General features: G+C 48.2%; 1 protein-coding gene across 1 annotated transcript; it reads right to left on the reverse strand.

Moving 5' to 3' along the window:
• Nucleotides 1-1,448: 1,448 nt before the first annotated feature.
• On the reverse strand, nt 1,449-18,015 carry LOC130119690 (envoplakin-like). The gene is made up of 21 exons (XM_056288287.1): nt 17,917-18,015; nt 17,135-17,289; nt 16,750-16,873; nt 16,455-16,586; nt 16,284-16,325; nt 15,860-16,021; nt 15,502-15,609; nt 15,286-15,381; nt 14,364-14,474; nt 13,315-13,461; nt 11,967-12,121; nt 11,725-11,822; nt 10,396-10,568; nt 9,279-9,457; nt 8,060-8,198; nt 7,651-7,844; nt 7,403-7,553; nt 6,387-6,470; nt 6,143-6,268; nt 5,474-5,566; nt 1,449-5,301 (listed from the first exon to the last, which is right to left on the reverse strand). The coding sequence occupies exons 1-21, from the start codon at nt 17,977-17,979 to the stop codon at nt 1,783-1,785; spliced, it is 6,051 nt and encodes a 2,016-aa protein (XP_056144262.1). The 5' UTR covers nt 17,980-18,015; the 3' UTR covers nt 1,449-1,782.
• Between the last annotated feature and the right edge of the window lie 4,328 nt (nt 18,016-22,343).

Here is a 22,343-nt window from a genome sequence, read left to right on the forward strand (position 1 = left end):
GAGGAGATCTGGTGGGTTTTTACTCGTCAACAGGTTTAAACCCAACGTCCTTACCGTCTTCTACAGTCCCACCATTAGGAAGGGGGGGTTTTGCCACACGTGCCTCGCCCCCCCCACGTGCCCCCCTCCCCCGGACCAATGCGTATGACACGCGGCATGTGCGCGCGTGAGTCATATCTAATCTGTATCCTTAATCCAGGGGTCCCCAATTACTTTTCATAGCGGGCCACTTTTAAAACCACGAGTCAATCAACCTCCAGCAGCATGTTGTTCGTTAGTTTGTTTCGGTGTCGATACGTTGCAGGTATTATCATTTAAACAGAGATTTTTCATCTATTTTTCGATATATTACTAGTCTTACTTTTACTAAGAAATTAATTTAAAAAAAATTTTGGGGTAGGGAAATTAAAAAAAATTCTTCCTTCTGGCATTTCTCCAAAAATTCTCGCGGACCATAAATCAACCCGTCACGGGCCGGACGTGGCCCGCGGGCCGCCTATTGGGGACCCCTGCCTTAATCCATCACCTCCAGTCACGAGTCGCCGGGGTTTATGCGCGCTGTAAATTTGAGGTCCGCCGTTTTGCTGTGGGACCCGCGAGCGTTACGGAAAACCCCCCGTTTAACTCAGCGTGATTCAAACAGCAGCACGAGCCCATAAGATACGGCCTCGTGAGCAGGGGACCGCTGCCAGTTTACACCTTTTGATCAGTTTCCAATCACACGCCGACGAGAACGTTCCGGTGACACTAACCTCAGCATCGCAATCCGGTGTAGAGCCACGTTAACACGCTGAATGGTGGTGGGCGTCCGGGTGGCGGTCTACCAAGGCGGGGATCGCCGGTTCGAATCCTCGCGTTGCCTCCAGCTGGGTCGGGCGTCCCTAATTGGCCGGATCCGGATGTGGATATTTGTCCTGCTCGCTGCACTAGCGCCTCCTCTGGTAGGGTCCGGGCGTCTGTTCAGGGGGGGGGGGGAACGTCCCCCTGGCGAAATTCCTCGCTGCCAGGTGAAAAGACGCGACTGGCGACTCCACGTGTATTGCAGGAGGCATGTGGTAGTCTGCAGCCGTCCCCGGATGCGCAGAGGGGGGTGGAGCAGCGACCGGGGCGGCTCGGAAGAGCGGGGTAATTGGCCAAGTACAATTGGGGAGAAAAACGGGGGAAAATAAAAATTTAAAACAAAAACACTCTGAATAATGAAACATATTCAGAGGCCAGACTATTAAAATATCATGTTGGGAATTCCTGTCATCTACTGTGATACAAATCTGAAATGTTTACATTCTTTGGTGATGTATATGATAAAACATCCATCTTGTTTTTCCAAACACAGCAATGTAAATTGTGCCTACAATCCTTTTTCATACTAATAGATGCAATATTGTCATTGTTAAAAAAAACTGAACAATTCTAATAACTGATGACATAAAAAAACAAGAATGCACGGCTTCAGTTGTTTAATGAGTCTTATCGGTTAGTATGCATATTGGAATTAGATCAAGAATACTGGAAAACCAACATGTAAATCCATTCATATTTAAACATCTCATGTCATTTTCATAGCAGTTCCTACAAATCACTGTAAAAGAAAAGATAAGCATTTACAATGTAACCCAAAAAAAACAGCGTAATGATGTTTTAAAAGTTAATGTAAACATATGAAAATATTACATTTCCATTTTTTTTTCTTGACACGAATTTATCATTTCATTTTATTTCAGATAACTTTTAGCACCGGACACTGTGGCAAATTATTTGTGGTATTTCTTCAACAGCACAGGTCTAGACTTGGCTGTGGGGGGCGCTGAACCGATAGTTTGAGTACGATGGAGCATTTGAGGCATCGGTGGAGGCTACAGGAAGCAGTAAGAGCCCCGTGATGATGTCTCGCCTACAGCGATCCATTGCCTGCTTGTATGAAATTTTCTCTTTAGTAATGGGGTCAACCAGCTCTTTTGCATAGGAAGACACATCTTGCAGGTCTTTAGCAGTCGCGCTGTCGATCATCTTGCTGTTTAGAGCTTCGGCGATACTTATGCGGCCTACTTTGCTGGGATTCACCAGCCCTCCAGTCAGGCACTGAACTTCCATGTATCTCATGGCATTATCATGGGGAATCCAGCCTTTCTCTGCTGCTTTCCCCACTGAGAGACGTTCCTTAGTCACAGGATCCTCTACTCCAGTGAAGGCCTTCTGAGCGTTAAGGAGCTTATGCATATGGCTCTTATCAATGAGACTGTGCTGAGCTGCCTTGTGAACCGACAATTTGTCTTTTTTGCTGAGGTCAGCAATGCCACCTGAGGCTGCCTGGGCTTCCAGGAGCTTTAAAGCTGTGTCTGCATCAATGAGTTTGCGAGTAAGTGCACTTCTCACAGACATGCGGCTTTCAGTTGTGATATCAAAAACACCACAGATGGGGTACAACTCATCACCCACTGAAGTAGTCAGGTTGGTCAAACTCCCACTATTGTAAGTTTTGGTTAAATTGCTATTATTGTAAGTACTGAGACTAGGGTAGGAGGCTCTTAATGACGATGGCATGGAGTTCAAAGGAGAGGTTGGGTTGGCTTTGGTGGGTGACCTTGGGGTTTTAGTTAAAGGAATGTAGGGCTTTTTGGTTTCCCCAGCCACTAGTAGAGCAAATTCAGAGATAGGCATTTTTCCACTCTTGTAGAGCTGCAAGTCATACTGGGTCAAGCGACCATCCCCCAGAGCATCCTTGACAGAGAACTGCTTCCCACTCTTGCGATCCTGCAGGACTGAAGTCTCCCCATCTGGACCCATTGAAGTAATCTCTTCCCAGTTACACTCCAGCTCCTGGAGGTGAATGTACTGATTGCGGTCAATCAGGCCCTGCAGATAGGCATCATAGGGAGACATATCTTTACCTGTCTCTGGATCGAGGATGGTGATCTTTGTGGAGACGTTTGTCTCTCTGGTGTGAGTCTCAGAGTGTTCCTCTTTCTTCAGATTATTCTGCAGCTCTGCAATGAGAGTCTCCTTTTTTTGTATTGTGTCTTTTTCATTCTGGATGTCTCTCTCCAAACGATGCACATCAGACTCCAGCTTGAGACTCCTTTGCCGACTCAACTGATTTCGCTCGCTCATAAGCTTAGACTGCTGCTGGAAGGTAATACTGATTTTCTCTCTCTCAGACTCTAGGGTCTTGAGCTCTCTGAGGAGATTCTCCTTCTCTTTCTGGAGAGCATTGCAATTGAGAGTGAGAGCGGTCTCCTCCTGAGAGGTGGTGGACAGAGTCATCTGCAGTCGAGAACTTTTAGTTTTGAGGTTCTGAATATCATCTTCCTGATTCCTCCTGAAATTTCTTTCCTGCGTTACAAGTTCTCTAAGGTGACCCCTCTCAGCCTCAACCACAGGGTCTTTCTCCACACGGACAATCTCTTTGTAAACAACCCTTTCCATGGTCTTCTCTCTTTGCAAAATTTCCAACTTCATCTTAAGATTGATGATTTCTCTCTGTAGGTGGCTGATATTGTTGCTCTCTGTCTCCATGTTCACACGTAAATCATTAGTTAGTTTCTCCAGCTTGGGATCTCTCTCCACTTTGAGTACCTCCTCGATGATGATGTTCTCCTCAACTGGTGGTGGAGCACTTTCAAATTCAAGAACGCGAGATTTGATCTGCCTAAGCTCTGTCTCTACTTGAAACTTTTTCTGACGATCATCCATCTGAGCCAGGGTACTCTCCTTTTCTTCAACCAGAGCTCTGAGTTGTCTAACCTCTAATTCCAGCTTTCTGCGGCTTTTTAGTTCTTCATCGAGGGTCTTGTTCAACCTGTCATGCTCTAGCATCTGCTTGGGGTCCTTCTCAATACGCACCACTTCCCGCTTTACAATCTTCTCTTCTGGTTTCTGCCTCTCAAGGACAATATATTTGTTCTGAAGGTCAAAGAGTGCCTCCTCCACACTGCGCCGCTGATGAATCTCCTCTCTCACATCTCTTCTAAGTCTGTCAGCTTCCTTCTCCAGCAGTGGATCATTCTCATACTTGACCACCTCTTTGGTTACCAGTTTTGTTTCCACCTTGGATTTTTCAACTTTCAACTCATCCCTCTCTTTATGCAGGCGTCTCAGCAGTTCTAATGTGGAGTCAAGGTTAACCTGAAGGCGAGAGACCTGGTGGTTCAGTCTCTGCAATTCCCTGATAACCTCTGGGCTTTTCTCCTCTCTTACTACCTCCTGAGTCACCTCCTTATACTCCACCTTGGGTTTCTGGGAACGAAGAGTGTCCAGATTCGTTATCACCACATTGAGTTCTTTCTTGATGTCCGCATGGTTTCGGCTGCAGTCCTGCAGCTCTTTCCTAAGCCGTACCAACTCTACCTCTGTCTCAGGATCAACTCTATAAATCTCATTGACAATCTCATTGACCTGCACTTTTGGCTTGAACTTCTCAACTTCACCATAACGTAGCTGAAGGGTGGTCAGGTCTTTCATTAAGATAACATTTTCATCCTTCTCTTCCTCCAAACTGAACTGAAGTTTCTTTGACTCTTCAAGCAGGTCTGGGTCTTGCTCTACTTTTTTCAACACTTTGGTGACTATCTTGGGCTGGATGGTGGGAATAACTCTCTCTAATGTGTTTATTTGGCTCCTTGTGCTGAAAATGTCATCATTGAGGGACTTGCATCGAGACTCCTCGTCCAATATTTCATTCTGGAATGTGAGAACAGCTTTAAGCATCTCTGGATTCTTCTCAAGCCTTACCACTTCCTTTTTTACCACCTTTTCTGTAATTCTTGGCTTCTTCTGTGCCAAAACATTTATCTCAGTTTTCATGTGGACTGTCTCTGTATCTCGTGTTTGGAGCTCCCGCCTTAGTCTTTGCATTTCCTCTCTGATCCTCCCAGCTTCCTTATCCAGCTGGGGATCTCTCTCATACTCAGTCAGGACCTTGGTCACCAGTTTAGGCTCAATTCTGCTCAGCTCCATTTCCAGTTTGACAATCTTCTCATTGATGAGCTCTAGCTCAGAATGCTTGCTAGACCTCTTCGCCGACTCATTTTGGATCTTATTCTTCAAAGACTCTAATTCAACCTCCAGTTTAGGATCACGGTAGTATTGCACCACTTCCTTCTCCTCCACCCTCTCCACACCTCGTCTGCTCTTCAGAGACATGAATCTCTTCCTGTATGTGTCCAGGTCATTCTCAGCATGTAAGCGCCTGGAAACCTCCTCACTTAGTTCTGTCTTCAGTCCATCAGTCTCCTCCATGCTCTTCTGCTGGCTCTGTAGCTGCAGCTGCTGTTTGACCACTACCTGGCTAGCCCTCGCTTCATTCTGCATAAAAATCAGAGGACACAAAGAGCCTTTAGAGGATAACTTACCCCGGTGAGCCTTGGCTAATAAATTTGTGCATTTGTGAAAATCTAAATACACATTATCATACATTAATTTTACAGCAGGAATGAATTGCGATAACTGATATCACTTGTATTGTATAATACCATACGTTTGCCATGATGTTCTTAGCCATTCCCATCTGGCTGAGTAGTTGGTCATTCTCTGCAGCCACCTCAGAGTAAAGGTTCTGGATATCTCTCTCCTGCAATAGAAGAAGAATTTATCTCAAGTACAAAAAACTAGATTAAGACTCATGTCTCAAAATGTTTCCATAACTAAAACATTACACTTGTGATAAGCGGTCAGTATTATCTTAATCTAATGTAATTGAAATATGCATTTAGTTATTTCTGAGGATTTTGCCATTTGAATGTGACTTGCTATCTGCCTATCTTGCACAATTACAGATTGATAAGCAACACCTGCCTACACCGATTTGCCAAAATTAAATCATATCATGACTCTAAAATGAAATTGCAGCACTGTCATGGCTGTCACATAAAGTGAGAGAAAACGTGCACTTTTTAAAGTGAGAGAAAGTCTTTTTCAAGGAACATTTAGAAACAAAGCTGTGGCCGAAGCACCTTTTTTGTTTTGATTCAAAGAGTTATAGATATCATATTGAACACATTTCTTAACTCCACTTTTAGTAATGTACCGTAATGCATTTAATAAACCAGTACTTTTTATTTGTAACAGTATAAATTTTGATGTGTTAATTCCCATCTTTTCTCATTATCACAGACTATGTTATGTAGGTGCCTTTCTTTTAACATACCTTTTTTTGTACAGCATAAGCCATTTTGGAGGTATATTTCACAGGTTCATCGTTGTTGTCATCATCATCATCATAATCATCATCTTTCAATGTACCCCGATACTTGTTTGATTGGATTTCATATTCCTGAGAGGAAACACAATTAAAATGTTAAACATCTAGTGAATATCTAGGTAAAGAAAAATCTATTTTAATTATTGTGAGAGAGGACATTAGTGTACTTTAGTGCGTTTTCTGAGCTTACATTTAGGACTTTCTGCAGATCAAGGGAGAGATCCTTGACTCGGTCTAAATCATCAGATTTCCTCTTGATGTCCTCCACCACTCTCTAAACAAGAGACATGATTTATCAAATTAGGATTAGCGAAGCATTACCATTGTTTAAAAGCCTAATTTATTAACTATTCATATGTATAATGGATACTTCTTCCCTCGGCTCCCTCTCAATGGGAAATACGCTTTTCATTAAAGTCTGTAGCTGACACAAGCGTATGAGACTTCTTACATTTTGCCATGTGAAATAAAATCGATCATGAAATCTTCCTTTTGTCAGCTTTGAATCATTTTCTGGAGTATAAATAAGAGAGCTGCGAACAAATAGCCAACTGTCAAATAGTAGAAGCACCATTCACAGATATCCTTACTTTAATGCTCGTTTACATGTGTTCATGCTATACCTGTGCTTCAAACCTCTCTCATAGAACAAAGCATCCACATTTCTTTCCCCTGACCCTTTTCCCCCCAGTTGTATTTGGCCAATTATCCCACTCTTCCAAGCCGTCTCGGTCGCTGCTCCACCCCCTCTGCCAATCCGGGGAGGGCTGCAGACTACCACATGCCTCCTCCGATACATGTGGAGTCACCAGCCGCTTCTTTCCACCTGACAGTGAGGAGTTTCACTAGGGGGATGTAGCACGTGGGAGGATCACGCTATCCCCCCCAGTCCCCCCCGAATAGGTGCCCCGACCGACCAGAGGAGGCGCTAGTACAGCGACCAGGACACATACCCACATCCAGCTTCCCACCAGCAGACACGGCCAATTGTGTCTGCAGGGACGCCCGGCCAAGCCGGAGATAACACGGGGATTCGAACCGGCAATCCCCGTGTTGGTAGGAAACGGAATAGACCGCTACGCTACCCGGATGTCCCTTATTTTAGATGTTTGACTAAATCCCCATTTGTTTTTCCAATGGAGATGGAGACGAGACGTCATCCCTGAACCTCTTGGTTCGCCTCTGTTAAGAAACAATTCCACCAACCTTCTGGGAGTTCTGCTTGGTGGTTATCTGAGCCACAGCATCGGTGGGTTTAATCTTATTATTTGGCACATTAACCAGGAAGACATTTAGGGACTGAACGGCACTCTGGAATCCTTGATTTTTATTGGCTGCCTCCTGGATTAGAGTCGACCTGGAGCAGGAGATCAACGCCCGTCATTACACCATTTATGCATCTCACCTTTTGAAGGCAAAGATTTGTTTAACAATGAAAGCAAAACTGTCCTCACCTTTCCTGCAGTCGGTTGCTGACATTCCCATAACGGTTCTTCAGGTTCTTCACCTCGGTCCTCTGGTGGCTGATGTCAGGGCAGTACTCTTGGAAGCCTTTCTGCAAGGAGCTGCACGCTTGCTCCGTCAGCTCCAAGTCCCTTCCCAGTTTGTAGATCTCATCCTGCTCTGAGGCAACCTCCTTTCCCATTGTCTGTTTGATGGATGAAGAAGACAGAGAGGTAATCAACCGCAGCGAAGACGTACGATGGACCCTGCTTGCTTTGGATCTCGCTGTAACCGAAATATGTGACCATGTTTCACTCCCTTGCAGGAGATTAGTTGCTGTCATCATTTTTTTTTTCAAAGGAGCCAATAATTTCAATTAAAAAAAAAGAAAGTTTGGGGTTGGTTAAATCAGTGCGGCACCTGTAGCTGTTGGCTGCGCGTCTGCAGAGCGGTGGGGGTGTTGAGGATGGCGCCATCCCTCGCCAGCCGCTTCTCGAAGCCGGAGACAATGCCTTCCACCTTCTGGGTCTGCCTCTCAAGGAACATGGCGGCTGTAGCCCTTGTAAAACAGGTGGAAAAGATGAAGAATCATATTCACGACCAGTTTGCAGACGGATAAATAATTCTGCACGGAGAACCAAACAGGTCACAATGTGTTCTCTGCCAGCAGCCTCAGGAGCTTCAGGAACTCTGACCCGACCGTATGTGGATAAAAGGCTAGAGAAGCTAGGCAAGCACAGGAAAGGGACTTATCTTTAAACGAATAGTCTGCTGTATGTTTCCCGTTCCATGGGGTGCGCATGGTAGTGTAAGCTACTAATAAGACACGTTAGCCCCCTAGCTAACGGGTCTGACCTTTTAGCCGAGCGGTTAGTGATGTCGCCTTGTGGTGCAGTACACCCCGTATCGAATCCCGCACCGGGCAAGAAAATAACCGGTTACAGTAATAACATTTTCAGAGTCTTTTCTTTTCTCTGTCTTTTTTTTTTTAATGTATTTGTCTGACTCTCCTTCAGCTTTCATCTTTCAGCCCTTCTTTCACAGGATCGTGTTTCGGACAAATTTCGGACAGTCGGACAACACATTTCAGAGTTTCCACATTTGAATTATCCTATTAACAAACACACCCGGGGCGTCCGGGTAGCGTGACGGTCTATTCCGTTGCCCACCAACACGGGGATCCGGGTTCGAATCCCCGGGTTCGAATCCCCGTGTTGCCTCCGGCTTGGTCGGGCGTCCCTATAGACCCAACTGGCCGTGTCTGCTGGTGGGAAGCTGGATGTGGGTATGTGTCCTGGTCGCTGTACTAGCGCCTCCTCTGGTCGGTCGGGGAACTTATTCGGGGGGAACCGGGGGGGGGAATAGCGTGATCCTCCCACGCGCCCACTGGCGAAACTCCGCACTGTCAGGTGAAAAGAAGTGGCTGATGACGCCACATGTATGGGAGGAGGCATGTGGTAGTCTGCAGCCCTCCCCGGATTAGCAGAGGGGGTGGAGCAGTGACCGGGACGGCCCGGGGGTGTGTGTGTAATTGGCCAAGTACAAATGGGGAGAAAAAAGGGGGGGGTCTAAAAAAACAACAACAAACTAAGAAATTAACAAACACCAACTCGGTATAAAATGATATTCAGCTGCTTACTTCTTGTTATAAAGGTCAGCGAGGGTGTTGACGTCTTCAAACTTGATGTTGGCGGTGCTGAGTTTGAGGGGAAGGGAGGAGGCAGTGGGCCCCAAAGGCTTCTTGGCCAGGATGGGCTCCATTTCCCTCTGGACTGACGACTTTTCAGCCTCCAGGTTCCTTACAGTCAGCACGGCGACCTAAAGGGTCAAACATGGATCATAATCTGAATTTAATCCACCCAGACTGCTCAACACGCTTCGGTTCAGTGTCAAGAGAAGATGTCTGAAGTTTGTTCTCGTGAGGGGTGCTGTTCCCTCTCCGCGACGACACGTCACCGAGAAAGGGACATAAAAAGAAAAGGAAATTTACAGGCCAGAAATCGAAGCGCTTCTGTCCCAGCTAATAAAACGGAAAGGATTTTACAGGAATGCCAATAACATATCAGTAAATTTGAATTTTTTTTTTCAGAATTGCAGTTTTCCTAATATATCTATACACATTTAAAATCACTCTTCCAGAGACACAGCTGAGCAATGGGGCTATCGTTGCTTTACATCCGGCCAATTACCCCACTCTTCCGAGCCGTCCCGGTCGCTGCTCCACCCCCTCTGCCGATCCAGGGAGGGCTGCAGACTACCACATGCCTCCTCCCATACATGTGGAGTCGCCAGCTGCTTCTTTTCACCTGACAGTGAGGAGTTTCGCCAGGGGGATGCAGCACGTGGGAGGATCACCACGCTACCCCCCCCCCCGAACAGGCGCTCCCACCCAAACAGAGGAGGCGCTAGTGCGGCGACCAGGGATTCGAACCGGCGATCTCTGAGTTGGTAGGCAACGGAATAGACCGCTACACTACCCGGACACCCTACTGTTGCTTTTTTGCATATGACACATCTATGGTGCTCTTACACTTTGGTGTCACCAAGGGACAAATGCAAAGTAAGTCTGATGTCACATGATTACTTAACTCTTTCCTGCCTGCTTCGTAAGAACAGGTCCATGCAAATGGCTCTCGCTCGAGACCATCTGGTGTAAAGCAAACTAATAGTAATGCAGAACACAAGCGAAGCGATAAAACACGGTCACCCTGAGGGATTACGTTATTTTTCTAATGAAGACATTTCTATGAGTTCACCTCATGCTGTTTCAGCCTGTTGTCCAGGTCTTGTGTAGGGTTACGGCGATCCAGAGGGTCCCTCAACCTGCCCAGGATTTCTCGTTCGCTCTGGTCCAGGTTTTTTCTGATTTTGTCCAGCTGGCCAGCCAGTACTGCGGCGTTGGGGTCATCCGGAGCGCTGGCTACAGCGACTGAGGACAAAGGGAGACCAATTGCACATCTTTCACATCACGAGGGACTATTACGGCTCGCACATCTGCATCCGTCCCGTGTAGGAGGTCAACTATGACAAGATTTATGCGCGGAAACCCATCAATGCCGGTCGCCGTTCAACATCATGAAAAGCAGATGCGTTTTCACTCCGAGTTCAACCCGGCACACATCTGGACATCTGGATACGAAACGTCACGATGTAAACGATGTACTCATCCAGCGAACAGAGATTGAACCTCTCTCAAGTCTGACTCGGGGGTGTCAGCAATGGCAGCTGGCTGAGGGGACGCACCCGCTTCGGCTCCGCTACCTTTCTGCAAAACTTTGACCAGTACTCGTTGTAGGTGACGTTAAATGACTTCTGTGGGAGTAACTGACAGCTGTGATCCCTCTCCTGCAATAAAAACTTGGTAAAAACTCCAACAAGCCGTTTGAGTCGAAGTCGTCTAACGTCGCTTCTAAGTTGAGCCTTGACGCTGACTGTGAAGGGGGGTCGGCCCTGTGTTCCCTCGGCCCCGTGGGGTAGCTATCGGTTAAGGTTAGGTTAAGGTTAGGGTGAGGTAGAGGAGGGGGTTAAGGTAGGTTAGGGTTAGGGTTAGGGTTAGGGTTAGGTTAAGTTTAGGTAAGTTTAGGGAAAGAGGACAGAGTGTACCGTGGGGTTTCAGTCAGGGCCTTCGGTTACCACACACACACAAATTGCTCATACAGGTGCTGATACAGCCAACACAACCACTTACAAAATACACTATCACGCACTATATGCACTACTGGATCAACACTAACACAACACAACAGCTGGTCTTCAAAAACCACAACACACACGCACACACTGTGCACTATAGCAGCTACTGCAACATCACCATCACATCTTTCTTTATTGCACACACACCACATGGCACACAAACAACTACAAGAGTACACTCAGTAGAGTGTAGACCTACACCAGGCGTATCTCCCCTTCTCCGGTGCTCGGACCTGGCGACAAACCACCCCTTTTTTCGCCTACCGGGAGAAGGGCCCCTTATTAAAAGACCTCGGGGAGGCAACAGACCAAAACGAGATGGAGTCTCTTGTGGCCTAACGGTCGGTAGGAAGTGGAAAGGTGTGCTTTGGCCGTGCCAATAGTCTTCCTACCTGCTTTCTGTGGGCGAACCACTTCCACACTGGGACTCCTCAGGGAGGCCATCAAAGCCGACCGACGTCTCTTCAGGTCCGCCAGCTCTCTGTCCAGACTAAACACACACAAACACACTGTGGCATCAGAATTCACCAGAGGTCAGTCGTTTGTCCGCAGGGTTTACGTGTCTATCTAGTCCTCATCTCGACAATTCAGCAACTTGCAACAAAAACCGGTCCTTTCATTCGTCGCTCCGCACCTGTCTACTTTCTCCAAGGCCTCCTCATCAGGCGGTGGGATTATGAAACAGGCTCCAGGTAGGGTCTTGAGCTTCCCGCTGCTGGTCTGGACCTCCCAGTTCTTGTCATCGGAGTTGGATTTAAGAGTGAGCCTCTCTCCGCGCCTCACCGAGTCCTTACATGAGTGAAAGATTCAAAGGGTAAGTTCACCCCAGAATCAAACAGACGTGTTCTTCCTCTTGCCTGTAGCGCTGTTTATCCATCGAGATCGTTTGGGTGTGGGTTGCCGAGTTTTGGAGATACTGGCCGTAGGGGTGTCTGCCTTCTCCCGAACACAGAGGAACCCGGGTGGCACTTGGCTTGTGTTGCTCAAAGCGTCGAGGAAATTACATTTGAAAAGCTCGACAGCAATGTCTCTCTCCAGGAATAATGGCCCGGTTCCTCAGGATTATCCACAGACCTCGTGAGCAGTTTCACGTAGGCGTAGTTTGGTCTAAGAAAGCAGCTCCTACATGAACCTGCTCACAACAAGGTCTCTCTACGACCGATATCTCCAAAACTCGGCAACTCACGCCAGAAAGATCTAGATGGATGAATAGCACTGCAGGTAAGAATACATGTGTTTTTGATTTTGGGGTGAACCGTCCCTTTAAGGTTTATAACAAATTACAGGCATTTATCTTTTTTTTTTAATGCATAATTATGTTGAATAAGCCCATGATGAGTGAACGAGTGAGAGAGCGAGAGAGTTAGTGGTGAAGTGGTGAGTGAGTGGTGCATCCCATCTGCTCGCGATGGGAAAACTTCCCAGTTATTTCCAAGCAAGTGATGGGGTTCACTGGCTGTCGTGAAAGCTTTCTCCAACTGTTTCCACCACAGTGAGTGAGTGAGTGAGTGAGTGAACAAGTGAGTGAGCAAGTGAATGAATGAATGAGCAAGCAAATTATACGTGAATGAGTGAGTGAGTAAGTACTTGAATGAGTGAATGATTGAGTGAGTGAGTGAGAGAGTGGGTGAGTGAATAGATGAATGAATGAATAAGTGAGTTAGTTAGTTTGTGAGTGAGTGAGTGAGTGAGTGAGTAAGTTAGCGAGCGAGCGAATGAATGAGTGATCAAGCAAAGTAATAAGTGAGTGAGTGAACGAATACTTCAATTCAATGCAGTTGAAGTGAATGATTGGGTGATTGAGTGAGAAAGTGGGTGAGTGAGTGAATGAGTGAGTGAGTGGGTGAATAAATGAGTGAGAGTGTGGATGAGTGAGTGAATGTATGAATGAGTGAGGGAGCGAGTGAATAAGCGAGCAAGCGAGTGAGTGAGTGAGTGAGTGAGTGAGCGAGTGAGTGATTGACAGGCTACTCCCATCATACCTCTTGGTCTGCCCAGTCACACAGGGACACCACATCGGTGGGTTTGGTGGGTCTGATTCGGCGCAGCTTCAGAGGGGCGATGGTGTGGCTTAGCTCCTTCAGGGCAGCCAGGCGCTGTTCATTTCTCTCCACTGCTGGCTCGTCTCCCTGAAGCCATGTTATAATCAGGCAGCATTTACACACACTTTTAAAACCAAATGAGGACATTTACAGAACAAGTTTTAAAGCAACAACCCTAAAAGATCACTGAGTTTTGTTTAACATACTGACATCTATGGTGATAACTAGTAGTCGCTGTGTTGATTGAGCACTCCAACTCCCAGACATCCATCCATCCATCCATTATCCAAACCGCTTATCCTGCTCTCAGGGTTGCAGGATGCTGGAGCCTATCCCAGCAGTCATTGGGCAGCAGGCGAGGAGACACCCTGGACAGGCAGCCAGGCCATCACAGGGCCCACACACACACACACACACACACACGCACACACACATTCATTCACACCTAGGGACAATTTAGTATGGCCGATTCACCTGACCTACATGTTTTTGGACTGTGGGAGGAAATCGGCGCCTCCGGAGGAAACCCACGCAGACACAGGGAGAACATGCAAACTCCACACAGAGGACAGCCCGGGATGAGCCCCAAGGTTGGACAACCCCGGGGTTCGAACCCAGGACCTTCTTGCTGTGAGGCGACCGCGCTAACCACTGCGCCACCATTCTGCCCATATATATATATATATATATATATATATATATATATATATATATATATATATATATATATATATATATATATATATATATTATTAAAAATATATATATGTATGTATGTATGTCGGCCCTGTGATGGGATGGCCTGGTGGCCTGTCCAGGGTGTCTCCTCACTTGACTGCTGGGATAGGCTCCAGCATCCCCATCTGACCCTGAGAGCAGGGAAGCCGGATGTGGGTATGTGTCCTGGTCGCTGCACTAGCGCCTCCTCTGGCCGGTCGAGGCGCCTGTTCAGGGGGGAGGGGGAACTGGGGGGAATAGCGTGATCTTACCTCCAGTGCCATCAGGACTTCAGGGTTGCTTTTGTTGGCCAGAAACTTGGGGTCCACGGCAGATTCGAGTCTCTTCAGCGAGTCAGACAAGGTCTCTGCTTCAAGCTGGAACTGTGTTGGACAAGTACACTTCAATAAGACGCCTAACTGAGCCAGACGACTCAGGCTGACAATCAGAAATGTGGTTATTGTGATCAGAAAAGTTGCATGTTTTGTATCTCGCCTGCATCACATCACACCACACCAGCCAATGGAACCGAATAAATACGGCAGACACACAAATCTGAAGTCGTTCTGTTTTGCCTCTGGCACCTGAAAATACTCCCAAAACATTTCCCTCGGGGTCGTAGGGTTTGGCACTGTTGCAGGAAATGTGTGTTTTTTATAATGGCTACGTCAGGAAATGAATGAGCGAGTACATATTCATGATGTTCAGGAGTCTAGTTGTGAAATATGATGTTGAATTAGTTAAAACAGACAGATAAATGGGGTGCACATGGCCCAAGGTGTGAGGTGTACTTGTGTAGCCCCCCTTTTTTCCCCCAACTGTACTTGGTCAGTCACTCTATTCTCTGAGCCGTCCTGGTCGAGTCCTGGTCGCTGCTCTGCTCCACCCCCTCAGCCGATCCGGGGAGGGCTGCAGACTACCACATGCCTCCTCCCATACATGTGCAGTCACCAGCCGCTTCCCTTCACCTGACAGTGAGGAGTTTCGCCAGGGGGATGCAGCACGTGGGAGGATCACGCTACCCCCCTGAACAGGCGCTCCCAACCAACTAGAGGAGGCGCTAGTGCAGCGACCAGGACACACAACCACATCCAGCTTCCCACCCGCAGACACGGCCAATTGTGTCTGTAGGGGATTCGAACCGGCGATCCCCGTGTTGGTAGGCAACGGAATAAGACAAAAGGGATCTCCCACCTTCTTGTAGTCCTCGATGTTGTCCAGGTGGGTCTCCTGTGCGATACACAAGTTGAGGAAGCTCTGCCACTCGCCCTGCACAGCCTCTCTGTGAGCCTGACAACACACCCCAACATCCCGTAGAGTCAACAGTCACCGACACAAGGGGGGAGGAGGCCGAGCTTCACGTGCCTCTAATGGCTGGTGCGAACTGGGGAGCCGGGTCGACAGACGTACCTGTATCGCCGGGCCGCCGGGGTGTTTCCTTTCCATGAGTTCATCTCCCTCCTCCTGCAGCTTGTGCGCCTCGCTCTCGTGCGCTAGGAGTCCGGCCTTTTTGAATTTCTGCACGGAAACGACACGACAGCACCACGTGAAAAGGCTGACACAGAAGCAATCCGTACTCAGCACGACAAACACCCTCCAGACAGCGCAGAGACAAACTTCACCGACGCCCTAGGGGAGCGATGCATTGTGGTTACACCGGTCCGGAGCAAAGCTTCTGCAGCTGTCCCCGAGGCAAGCTAACAAGCTAACAAGCCATGCTGTAGTATTCCTACAGGAGGCGTTTTCCCAGCCGACAACTGGCGCTCACCTCATATGCCGTGCGAACGCCGGAGTGGTCGAGCATGTGGTCGCTCCAGTCTCTCTCGAGGATCTTCTCCTGCTCCATGGACAGGTAGGCCAGCTCCTTGCTGCAGCTCTGCATGTACTCGTACAGAGAGGCCAGGCTGCTGCGCCTCACCTGGGAGCTCTCCTGCAGAACAGACGGGCGTGCGTGAGGGCATGTGCACATGTTGCACCGGAGACACACACACACACACCAGTCAGTATGGGCATACCGGGTGCACGCATGCATGAATAAGTGCGGATACACACATACACACAGAGGTCACCGAGTTGTCATGCATGGGGATAAGGGTGGAGAGGGCAGCGGTGTTAACACAAACACAACGTGACACTTAACCTGGACTCTCATGCTTCCTGACACTTCACCCGGACAAAAAAAAAAAACTCACCAAAAGTTTTGTGTATTTCTCTTTGACGGCAGCGTACTGCTCCTGAAAGAAAAGGAAGACGCGTGAAACTGTCCCCTCGAGAAACGAACGATTGGTCCTCCATCTGCCTCACAAACGCTCTTCTGCAGGCCCGTGGGCAACCTGTGCATGTGTGCAGCGCGGTGCCGTTACCTGCAAGGGGGCTTTTCTGGGATCCAGCTGGTCAGCGTAGGCCTCGATCTCCTGATGCAGGATGTTGTGGGCAGCGATCTGCTTCTCCACATGGGGCAGACCGGGGCCGTATTCCTCCACCTTCATCTGCCTCTGTGACACGAATAGCACGAAGACACCGAAATGACTGCGAGTTTGGCGAAAACGGAGTACAGCGAGAATCGAGCAGCGAGACGGTTAGGGGGGACGGCGGATGTGACCGTAACCTCAGCTCGGCCAAACCACGCTACGCGGTGGAGGCTGCACCAAACCGCACCTGTTTGTCATCCAGCAGCGCGGCCCAGTCAATTCTGGGAGCGAGGTCCACTTCTTGGACCGGATCGTACAGGTCCCTGTAGGTGGCGCAGTCCTTTACCCAGCGGTCATGGAGGTTGTTCACGCTGACAAACGAGAGAAACAGGAAGTAGGAGCCAGGGTTTGAGCTATGCAAAGCGGCGGTAGATGTGTGCAGGGTGGAGAGAGGTATGAGAGGGCTGGAGAGTATTTCATGAATGTTTTGTGGCTAGCTTGAGGTATGTTAAGTCTTTGTTCGGTGTGTGTGCATGTGCATGTACGTGTATGTGTGTGGGTGTGTTTGTGTGTGTGTGTGGGTGTGGGTGTGGGTGTGTGGGTGCCTTGTGCCTCCCCTGAAATGAACTCACTCTTTCTCTATCTCGGAGGCCTGGGGATGCTGGAACCTCTTGGCCTTGTCCACATCCAGGAAGAGGTCTTTGATCAGACCCTCAGCCTCTCCCAGGTTGTCTGCGTTCCCCTTCTGGTGGATCAGGGGCTGGCCCCTCTTCTCATTCACTGCATCCTGGCAACACATAGGTGGGGGTAAATGTTAGACTAATGCACCTGTTGTGCACTTAGAATATTTGGTGTGTAATCGTCCGGGGGGGGCGTGGCGTGGTGGTCTATTCTGTTGCCGACCGACACGGGGATCGCCGGTTCGAATCCCCGTGTTAACCTCCGGCTTGGTCGGGCATCCCTACAGGCACAATTGGCCGTGTCTGCGGGTGGGAAGCCGGATGTGGGTGTGTGTCCTGGTCACTGCACTAGCGCCTCCTCCGGATGCCTTTTCGGGGGAGGGGGGGACTGGGGGGGAATAGCGTGACCCTCCCTCGCACTACGTCCCCCTGGCGAAACTCCACACTGTCAGGTGAAAAGAAGCAGCTGGCGACTCCACCATGTATCGGAGGAGGCATGTGGTAGTCTGCAGCCCTCCCTGGATCGGCAGAGGGGGGTGGAGTAGTGACCGGGACAGCTCGGAAGAGTGGGGTAATTGGCCAAATTCAGTTGGGGAGAAAAGGGGGGGATAAAAAAAAACATTTGGTGTGTTTTAAAACATTATTATAAGCTTTTACATACCTAAAGTAGAGTTTTACCTAACACACGTGTGTGTTTGTGTGTGTGTGTGTGTACTTCAGTGCGGACTGCTTACCGCGGTCAGCAGCTCCTCTGTCCGCAGGATGTTCTTCTCTACCTGGTCGGCATTGTTCTGCATGCGAGTGATGACGTGGGCCAGGTCAGCGGCCTGAGACCTGCTCGCAGCGACACACACAGTAGTGAAGGTCATGGCCGCACAAAGTTAGCACGGCTACCACAGTAGCATACACAGGCCTCATTCGGCGGGGGACATTTGCAGCCCATAAGCAGTGGTGTGGAAGTGAGGGCGTGCAGGGAGGCCTGTTTGTCAAACCACCGGAAACATGATAAGGGCTGCACACCAGAACACGAGACCCGTTTAACAGACGAACGGAAAAAGGGACGGGTTTGGATTTTCGTCTCGGTTGTGCGTTGGTGTGTCGCTCACATCCAGGCTGCGACGGCTGCTTTTACAGTTCAGCGTGCGCTCCCTTGGCCTTTGTTCCGTCATTCCTTCTCCGCGGTGATATAGGAGCCAGTAATTTGCCCGGACACACCCCAGTCCGGAGGCTTAGTGATAGACTTGGGGAGTGCCCTGACGTCCCCAAAGCCGCTCAGGAATGTTGCCCGGGTGACAGACAGACAGGTCTGCGGAGCTGGTGCCATAATTCACCACTCACCCTGACTCACAGCTCGCAATTTCTTTCTAACAAGGCCATAAAAGTCGTTGTCAGTCACCAACGGGTCAGTGGTGGAAGAAGTATTCAGAACATTTACTTAAGTAGCAATACCACAGTGTAAAAATACTTTGTTACAAGTAAAAGCCCTGCATTCAAAATCGTACTTGAGTAAAAGTACAAAAAGTATTAGCATCAAAATATACTTAAAGTAGCCAAAGTAAAAGTACTCATTATGCAGAATGGCCCATTTCTGAATCATACATCATATTACTGGACTATAACCATTGGTGCAATAATGTGTCCATCACATTAATGTTGCAGCTGGTAAATGTGGCGCTAATTACAACTACTTTATATACTGCTGGGTAGCTTAGCCTATAAAAACACATCATTATTAGTTGGTTCATAATTTGTATTAATAATCTAAATCTGCAAAGTAACTAGCAACTAAAGCTGTCAAATGTAGTGGAGTAAAAAAGTATATTCCCCTCTGAAATGTAGTGGAGTAAAAGTATAAAGTAGCATAAAACGGAAATACTCAAAGTAAAGTACAATTACCTCAAAATTGTACTGTATAGTACTTGAGTAAATGTACTTAGTTACATTCCACCACTGCCACGGGTCACAGTAGGAAGAGGGCTGGGCATCGTGGGTGGTATTTGTATTGTTTGCCTCAGTTGTAAAACATGACTGTAGTAAGATACACACTCTTATCTGTGTTGCTGGCCTTCATCCAAGAGACAAAAAACCACCACCATTATCCAAACCGCTTATCCTGCTCACAGGGTTACGGGGATGCTGGAGCCTATCCCAGCAGTAATTGGGCGGCAGGTGGGGAGACACCCTGGACAGGCACAGATTCACACCTCGGAACAATTTAGTACGGCCGATTCACCCGACCTACATGTCTTTGGACTGTGGGAGGAAACCGGAGCACTCGGAGGAAACCCACGCAGACACGGGAGAACATGCAAACTCCACACTGAGGACAACCCGGGACGACCCCCAAGGTTGGACTACCCCGGGGCTCGAACCCGGGATCTAACCACTGTGCCACTGTGCCGCCCGAGACCAAAACCCTTCAACAAAATCCAAAGGAAAGAGGCGTCACTTACTACTGGGAGGTAGCCAGACCGCACTGCAGACACACAACCGTGATATTGCTGCAGCAGCTGGTCGGCGGTTTCCTGCCACACTCATCAAAAGTGACCTATTCACTCACAAACATCTTACGAGCAGTTTACATGCACAACAAAGAATGAATACGTTTTTTTGCAGGTTGGGAGCTGACAAACGTGAAAGGGAAGGTGTCGCTGTGTGTAGATTATACAAACAACCAGAGCTGCAGGGGATCCTGTCCTGCCACTCCTTACTGTCCTCCCTGCCTAAGCCGTTGCCGGCCCGTCCCAGCTTACCCTGCAGGGACACTGATGTGTGTCTGTGTGTGTCCTTCCGTGTGCACCAAACAATACTGACACACAGGAGCTGAGTTGTGTTACTGCTCAGTTGACTCAAGAGGAAAGGGGTCGATGGTGGAAAGCAACATCTTCCTATGGGTGATTAAGTCGACCCACTCCTCCACCCAAACAGTTGTCTTACACCGTTCTAATGCTATTATTCTGTCTTGCAGAGTTTTGCACCTCCCTGATGAACTAACTCCCCTTTGCTTTTCCATCATCCGGGCATATTGTTGCCTGATCGCTTTTATCAATCAGAGAATTTCCTGTTGAATTATGCAAGAAATGGTCCCACCGGATCAGTGCAGGTCACACCCCTTTGGTAAAGATACGGTTCAGAGGTGAGAATTCATTAGTGCAGCAGGATGAAGCAAGCTGCGGTGGTGAAGTTGTTAATGCGGCGTTATCAACACGGCTTTACCCTAACCCTAACCCTAATCCAAACCCTAACCCTGACCCTAATCCTAACCCTGACCCTAACTCTAATCCTAACCCTGACCCTGATCCAAACCCTAACCCTGACCCTAATCCTAACCCTGACCCTAACTCTAATCCTAACCCTGACACTGATCCAAACCCTAACCCTGACCCTGATCCTAACCCTAACCCAACCCTAACCCTAACCCTGATCCTAACCCCGACCCTGACCCTAACCCAACCCTAATCCTAACCGTAACCCGGACCCTAATCCTAACCCTAACCCTAATCCAAATCCTAACCCCGACCCTAACCCTAATCCTAACCCTGATCCTAACCCTGACCCTGACCCTAACCCTATCCCTGACCCTAACCCTAATCCTAACCGTAACCCAGACCCTAACCCTAACCCTAACCCCAACCCAACCCTAACCCTAATCCTAACCCTGACCCTAATCCCAACCCTAACCCTGATCCTAACCCTGACCCTAACCCTAACCCTAATCCTAACCGTAACCCGGACCCTAATCCTAACCCTAACACCTAACCCTAATCCTAACCCTGACCCTAATCCCAACCCTAACCCTAATCCTAACCCAAACCCCAACCCAACTCTAACCCTAATCCTAACCCTGACCCTAATCCTAACCCTGACCCTAATCCTAACCCTGACCCTAATCCAACCCTAACCCTAACCCTGACCCTAATCCTAACCCTGACCCTAATCCTAACCCTAACCATGACCCTAACCCTAACCCTAATCCTAACCCTAACAGAAACCACGTGCCAGATAAGATTAGGCCGGCCTGGGAATCACGCGCCACTCGTTCACCGCGCATTCTCCCTCTGACGAGGAAAGGAGCACAAATGTTTTGTTCGATGCAACGGATGTGGTGTTTAAATACGTGTCCCTTTACGACTCCACGAATCTGCCCCAAGCTTCTTTTGTCTTTTTCTTTTTGTTTGGCTGTCAGTAAAGGGCGCGACTTCGCCTTCAGTCGTTTATTATTTTGGAGAAACGCGGTTCGGCTGCAGGGTCAGAGCAACAAAACAAGCCGCCCCGTGACAGGTATCACTGAAACGCCCGTGCACAGATAGCATCATCATCATCATCATCATCGTCATTACATTTATATAGCACTTTTCTAGACACCCAAAGCACTCCACATTCTTCAAGTGTGCTATTACTATACTTATATCTAAAACTAAAAATCAGCGAGTACGCTTCCAGTTTACTTTTTAAGCACTTAACAGAGATATACCAAACAAAATTATACTCAAGTATACTTATAAGTACGCTACTAGTACATTGATATAAAATATAATATATGTCTGTGAATGTTCTCATTCATCCAGGTCATGGTCATCCAAAGGAACTGAATCAAGTGCCAAGTCCAGCTGCACTTGATTCAATTCCTTTGGATAAATATAATATACTTGAAATATACTTGAACTTTACTGAAGTTTACTTAATAAAGATAACTTCAAGTGTACTTTTTTTGTAAGGGGGGGGGGTGACGCACTTCAACCACCACCAGTGTGTAGCGCCACCTGTAACTTGGTAAAGAGTAAAGAATGAAGCCCTGCCATTTTCTAGCACGCCTCTCCTGCAGCCAGCATGTAACAAAAGACACACACACACACACACACACACACACACACACACACACACACACACACACACACACACACACACACACACACACACACACACACACACACACACACACACACAGAGTCGGCCGTACTCACTTGCTGAGCTTCATGGGACTATACTCCTTCTTCTTGTGCATCCTGGTAGGCTGGGAACTCGTGCAATCTAAGCCCCGGTGAGATTTGCTCAAACTCCTCACTTTCTCCTGTCTCTCCTCTTCTCTCTCTCTCCCTGTATCAGCAGCACCTCCCCTCAGTTAAACGGCGTCCACCTGCTCCTCCCTGGCGAGCAGGTG

The sequence above is a fragment of the Lampris incognitus genome, chromosome 10, assembly GCF_029633865.1.
Source record: "Lampris incognitus isolate fLamInc1 chromosome 10, fLamInc1.hap2, whole genome shotgun sequence".
Taxonomy (NCBI): domain Eukaryota; kingdom Metazoa; phylum Chordata; class Actinopteri; order Lampriformes; family Lampridae; genus Lampris; species Lampris incognitus.

Coding starts and splice junctions, on each gene's coding strand:
- LOC130119690 (XM_056288287.1), bottom strand. CDS start 17,979: ATGCAGAACAATGCCGACCAGGTAGAGAAGAACATCCTGCGGACAGAG. Junction 9,458..10,395: donor ACAGGCTGAAACAGCATGAG/GTGAACTCATAG, acceptor TTGACCCTTTAG/GTCGCCGTGCTGACTGTAAG. Junction 5,302..5,473: donor CTAAGAACATCATGGCAAAC/GTATGGTATTAT, acceptor ATTTTTATGCAG/AATGAAGCGAGGGCTAGCCA.